This window comes from Fukomys damarensis, unplaced genomic scaffold (genome assembly GCF_012274545.1).
Source record: "Fukomys damarensis isolate Sample0158 unplaced genomic scaffold, DMR_v1.0_HiC HiC_scaffold_73761, whole genome shotgun sequence".
NCBI classification, from domain to species: domain Eukaryota; kingdom Metazoa; phylum Chordata; class Mammalia; order Rodentia; family Bathyergidae; genus Fukomys; species Fukomys damarensis.
In genome coordinates, this window is record NW_022974673.1 from 18401 (window position 1) to 25000 (window position 6600).

At 42.2% G+C, this 6600-nt stretch overlaps 1 protein-coding gene across 1 annotated transcript in view; it reads right to left on the reverse strand.

Moving 5' to 3' along the window:
* The window catches only part of LOC104848046 (THO complex subunit 5 homolog), a 24883-nt gene extending 18387 nt beyond the window's left edge, over positions 1-6496 (reverse strand). Inside the window, 5 exon segments of the mRNA XM_033760706.1 lie at positions 355-469; positions 1001-1147; positions 4670-4767; positions 4885-4998; positions 6257-6496. Of these exon segments, the coding sequence (XP_033616597.1) occupies positions 355-469; positions 1001-1147; positions 4670-4767; positions 4885-4998; positions 6257-6496 (714 nt within the window).
* Between the last annotated feature and the right edge of the window lie 104 nt (positions 6497-6600).

The following is a 6600-nucleotide window of genomic DNA, read 5'->3' on the forward strand; positions in this document are numbered from 1 at the left end:
CCATTAGACCCGTTTGTTCCCCAGCACTGCAAAACACAGTTCCTGGAAACTGCAGACCTAGTAGCAGGGACCACGCAGAGGTACAATGAACGTACAGTCTGAGAAAGTATGTTACCCAGATGAGGCTCTGGATAAAAAGAAAACGTTAGGTACACGTGTGTGTGTTCCTGAGCCCACCTGGCATACTCTACCCCAGGACATAAGCCTGCTGTATCAGTTGAGTAGGACTGCAGACAAAACTTTCCTTGCAGCCTACCTCAATTAAAGCACAAGACCTTGCGAAGCCCAAAGGCAGTGGTTTCTAGCTACTTCTGGTCAGTGCTGAAGGCAAGGAAAAATCCTGGCAGGCCTCACCTGCATGATGCTATTAAGCCGAGGCTGAAGGCTGCTTAGGTATTCCTTCTTCACCTCAATCTCTTTGAGGATCTTCTCCTTGTTGGACAGGCACTCTCGGTACTTCTCTGCCAGTCTGAGGAAGAGGACAGAGCACTGTCATGCCATGCTTACAAGGAACCTCAACATACCTGTGCACTGTCAGCCTCCCTATAATGGCAGCTGATCAAATGCTAATGTCTGCCAGCGTTTACCACAGTGAGGGCCTCTGGGGAGGTTCCTGGTGCTATCATTTAATCCCTATAAACATTAGATCTTATCCCCAAAGCCTGCCCTTCCCCTTGCTCCTCCCTCCCTTCCCCTCCTCCATTCCTTCCTCTCACTGGAGATCGAACCCACAGTTTTACACACGCTAAGCAACATAATGAAAATTTAAAGGAAGAAAAGGTACTCCAACTTTGTTAATAGCATTAAGCAATTAAACCACACCTGGGATGAGACTGGACAAGTATAAAGCATTCATTTTGAATTAATCATAAAGTGGGATTTTTGTCTTTAGAGACTATTCTGCTGGTTCCACGGTGCTTTGCTGTCTGATCTCATCATCACAAAGCACGGTCACTGTGAGGTTAATAAGTCTGGGAAGGAAGAAGCACTCACTCACTACCTTTTCCGCTGCTCCAGCTCCCAGTCCAGACGTGCCAGGGTCTGCTGGTGAGGGTCTCCCATGGTGACTTCAGCCTTGCTGATGTCTGGTGGAGCCTCTTTGTAAAACTCCTCTAAACTGACCAGGTCGATTTCTTCATGTTTTGACCTATAGGCAAAAACTAGATGTCAAGTCGTCATTCACAGGAGCCCAAAATATGGTTTAGGCAGGTACAAAGTCCCCATTTATGCCCACTCAGCCCTGGTCTACAACTAACTACTCAACATCCTGAAATCCAATCTCCGCAGATGCTGACTAGCAGATGTTTGGTTTGGTACCAGGGGTCGAACTTGGGCCCTTGTGCTTGCAAGGCAGGCGGCAGAACCACTGAGCTAAAACCCCAGCCCCACTGGCAGATGTTTCAGTGTAATGAAAGGTCACTGGTGACATGCCAATAGAACCTCATCCATTCTGTCTAACTTTTTTATCCATGAATTTTAGAAAGACCTAAAAAGGATGCTTATCAAATATACAAATGTTTTCCAGCTAAGAAGGAGAACTAACAACTAAAAGACTCAAACAAAACCATAATGGCCCAGGCCTACATCCAGGACATGTCATTTAATAGTAAGTTCAAAACATTAACTGCAGAAGCACAAGAATGAAGGAAGAGATCCAGCTTGGTAGAACTAGATGTGAAAAAAGAAAACAAAACAAACAAACAAACAAAACCCCCACAAAATCTAGAGGCTTTAATTGTTGCATGTATACTAAGACAATGAGAAGAAATGTAATATACTTTCTTGTGTTAACACAGCTGAATGTTTAGGTCATAGTGAAAGGGAATTTAGGCAGACAGATATATTTCTAACAAAAAATAACTAATTTGGACAACTATGAGTTAACTGTGTTATTTAGCAACTATGCGTTAACTAGGTAAGTACGTTCTTTGTAGAATGTACCTGAGTAGCCATGACAACTTCTGTAATGTGTCAACAAAGAAGCATAACAGACTCAGCAAGTCCCGCCAGAACTCCTGGCTCTGCCCTCCCTTCTGCTGCTCTGCTTTGTGTTTTTTGCTGCTGTTGTTGTTGTTGTTGTTTGGTACTGGGGATTGAACTCGAGACCTTGCACTTGTGAGGCAGGCGGCAGAACCACTGAGCTAAATCCCCAGCTACTGCTCTGCTTTGTGTAAATTCTGCTTGCTGTATTCCCAGGAAATTCCAATGGAATTAAGCCTCATAGATATAAAAAATGACAAGTAACTAACCAATCAAAGACTGCCAAATACACTGCTGAAACTTCCGTACTTCCTGCTTTGCAACCCTTTAAAACTTCCAGCCTGCCAATATTCTGGACCTAACATCTTTGGGGAAAGATCCCAGTCAGGTCCACTGATATAAATAAAGCTGTCTACTGCTTCCAAACCTCTGGGTGCCATCTGTTTCTCGGTTCTGGAATTCTGCAATAATAGGAGCTACCATGTACTAATAAGCATCTGTTGTATGTGGCCGTACTTCATTTAATCCTTCTTTTAGTACCATGGATCAAACGTAGGACCTTGTGCTTGCAAGGCAGGTGGCGGTCCCACCGAGCTAAATCCCCCAGTCCACTTCCTTTTTTTTTTTTTGGTACTGGGGATAGAACTTGGGCCCTTGCGCTTTTGAGGCAGGCGGTGGAACGCTGAGCCAAATCCCCAGCCCCACTTCATTTAATTTTCATTAACAACTCTAGGAAGTGGGGATTTTTTACCTTCATTTTTCAAATGAGAAGGTAGTTTCCATTGGTAAGCAGTTTACCAAAGTCACATGGCTTGAGGGCAGATCTGGGACAGGAAGCTAAATTGTGTGACTCCAGTGCCCATGCTTTTTTCCACCCATAACCCATCAGACCACAAGTTCTCCAGTATCTGGGTCTGTCAGTTTCCACCTCACCAATGATTACAGACTGGGGCATGGTGTTCTTTATGCCTTTGTAATTTTAATTCCACCAAAGTCCCATAAGAAGTTTCAAAAGTAGTACTAAGTAGAGGACAGGGAAAAATAGGGGACAGGGAAAGACCGATTAACAAATACATTATTGTTTGATAGGAGGAATACATTCTGGCATTTGATCGCACAGTAGAGTGAATATAATTAACAATAATGAATTGTGTATAATTAGAAAGAGGAAATTATGATTAACGAATACATTATTGTTTGATAGGAGGAATACATTCTGGCATTCAATTGCACAATAGAGTGAATATAATTAACAATAATGAATTGTGTATAATTAGAAAAGAGGAATTTTTTTTTTTTTTTTTTTTTTTACAATTTTTTTTTTTTTGGTACCAGGGATGGAACTCGGGTCCTTGTGCTTACAAGGCAGGCCTCGGAACCACTGAGCTAAATCCCCGGCCCAGAATAGAGGAATTTTAATGGACTCACTGTAAAGAAATGATAAAAGTTTAAAGTGACAGATATGCTAATTACCTTATGTGGATTACTACCCAATGTATACAAGAATCAAAGCATCACATTGTCACACTGTATTGGGGTCGGGGATTCAGCTCAGCGGTTCAGTGGCCTGCCTTGCAAGCGCAAGGAACCAAGTTCAATCCCCGGTACCAAAAAAAAACCAAAAAAAAAACACTGTATCTCATAAACATGTACAAGTATTATACATCAAAAGATTAATAATAGATTTTTTAAAATAGTACTGAGAGTTTATTTTTTCCATGTACTTTTTATCCAGGTTCCCCAGTTATAACATACTATGTTGCTGAAACTAAGAAACTTGGCCAGGGATTTAGGTCAGTAGTTACACTGCCTGCCTTGCATGTGCAAGGTCCCAAGTTTGATCCCTAGTACCAGGAAAAACAAAAAAAAACACCAAGAAACTGACAATACAGTAGTTTAGTACTATCAATTCAGATATAAACACGATGAAATTTCACCTTTACTAGTAATTAGATAGTTATACATGACAGAGGTGGGTGTGGTGATAAATAATGTGCTTCTCAAAAATCAGCAACATAATTACTAAAAATATCCTGGACCTGATGTCTAACATAGCTCTGCTTGGTCAAGTTGGTTACAAACAAGTCCTCTTCTTTCAGTTTTTACAAACAGGTCTAACCAGGCAAGAACTCTTGCTCTTCTCTTCGAGTTTATTCTTTCCTCTCTCATTTCCTTTTTTATTCTTTCCTCTCTCATTTCTAAAGTGGTTTTTTTCAAGAAGTCTCACCTTTAAGAATACTAATGAACTGTTCACCGGAAGGGAGCTAAGGAGCAAGAAGTTCCAGTTCTGATGAATAAGATCAATTTGCAAAAATGAACTACTAGGGTTTTACAGAGGAAGACTAAAACAAAAGATTGAAAGGATGTGACTGGAAGTGAGCTCCTGCTGTACAATATGCCCAGGAATCAAACTGTAGCATAAAGGTCCCTGCTGGGGACAGAAAACTGCTTCTTAACCAAATGCAGAGCTCAAAACTCAAAAGGATCAGAGCGACCTCTGGCTCTTTATGCAGCCGAAAACTACTGTTTGTGATTTTCCCACTCAAAGTGATCTATTCACCCTTCTCCCAGATCCTGCAGTCCTCCACACTCACTAGAATTCTTTTTAGAGACTGACTCACACTGAGATATGTAGGAAAAAGCAGTTGTCATACACCAGTGTGCCAAGGCCCTGTCCTCCCAAACTCACTTAAACTCCAGACATTTGGTGATCTCCTTCTGCAGGTGCATCACCTCATACAGCAAGTTCTGTAGCTGCAGGTGATAGGCATCTACTTTTTGCTTAGCCTGAAAGAAAGACAAGGTCAAGTGAGCAAGGGACAAGTCAGAGAGGGACAGAGCATCAGCAAAATCAGGGAACGAGCAAAGAGGACAAAGGGGTTACTTAAACCTCTCTTCTCATACCTCATGGGTCTGATCTCTTCCTTTCTTCAACCTGATGTGGGCTAATCGGTTAAGTTTCTTTAGAGTCATGAAATGCACACAGCTCTGGATCCTCCGTTCTTCAATTTCAACTGCCTACAGGCAAAGAACATGGTAAAGTCGACTCATAACAGGTGCTGGCTCAGCTTCCTTCAGTCCCTTGCTGCTGAACCACTCTCCCCAGGGCCCAAAACAGACACTCAAAGAAGTTCTGAGCCATGGGAAAAGTCATGAGAGAAATAGAAGGATGGATGGGTAGATAAAGGAAGTGCTTAAGGTTCCCAGGCCAAAAAAAAAGTAATTCTACTCAGGCTGAAATGATAGAAAATGGAGCAAGAGCAGACAACACACAATCAATATCTGCCCATACTGATCCTGCACAGAGACCCTCGCAATAGCAACATCAAGCCATAAAATTTGGTCTCTATAATTACAAACTGGGCCTGGTGGTGCCTCAGCACTCAAGGGGCTGAGGCAGGAAGATCACTGCAAGTTCAAGGCTAGCCTGGGTACACAGTGAGTTCAAGGCTAGACTGAGCTATAGAGTGAGATCCTGTCTCAAACAAAAACACACAAACAAAAAACCCAAACAAATATATAGCATTAAAAAAATTTAAATGACACACAAAAAAAAATCACAAAGTCTGCATAAGCACAAAAAAAGATTACTTGAGAAATAACAGAATTTTGGGCCAGGGACTTAGCTTAGGCTAGGGATTTAACTAAGTGGTTCCACTGCCTGTCTCTCAAGCACAAGGTCCCAAGTTCGATCCCTGGTACTAAAAAAAAGAAGAAGAAGAAGAAGAAGATACAGAATTAAAAAAAAAAAAAAACCCTATCCATCTAGTTTTTACTTAGTTTTTCTGTCCCTAAAGCCTGGCTTTTCCATTTAATATTAATATCATCTTTGGTCTCCATGACTTACTTCCATGTAACACATATTTTAACACCAAGGGAATTTACATTATTCCTTCACTCCTAGAGAAACGCGTGGCACTAAATATTAACTCAAAGAATGATCACATTATAGTTACAGAAAATGTTAATAACCCGTATTTTCAGAATTACTATAATGGGTGACTGGCTGGTGATAACAAGTTCTAACAGGACTTCTAGTAGGGCTCCAGAGCCTACAGGTTCCAACCACTTGATCATTGCTAGGACAAGATCAGGAAGGGCCCCGGCAGGTGGAAAAGGAGCCCTGAGGCCAGAGATTAGCTCAGTGGTGCCGCTGCCTGCCTCGCAAGTGCAAGGTCCAGAGTTCAAACCCCAGTACCCCCCCCAAAAAAAAATAACAAGAAGCCCTGTTTGTGCAGACCCACCCGGTTCATAACTGCCTGGCCTCACTCCTTACCACATCCTTGCCACCTCTGCTCTTCAGGTCCTGGATCTCGGCCATCAGCCTCTGTAGCTCCTGGCACGTATACTTGTATAGCTCGTAGTCTCTGCCGGGGTCCCGCAGGTCCACCTCAGCCTCCTCACTGTAGTATTTACCTTCCTGTGGAGGCAAGGCAAGAGGTCCGGGTAAGGGGTAAAGTCTCTCTTTTGGGACTAGTAGCTCCTGCCTGAGATTTTTCATTATATAAGAATACATCAAATGGCTAAAGGAATCAGTCCTCAAATCAAGTGTTTTCCTTATTTCCAAACTAGAAAATTCTTGCTTTCTTTCTGATTACAAAATAATGCATGCTTGATATC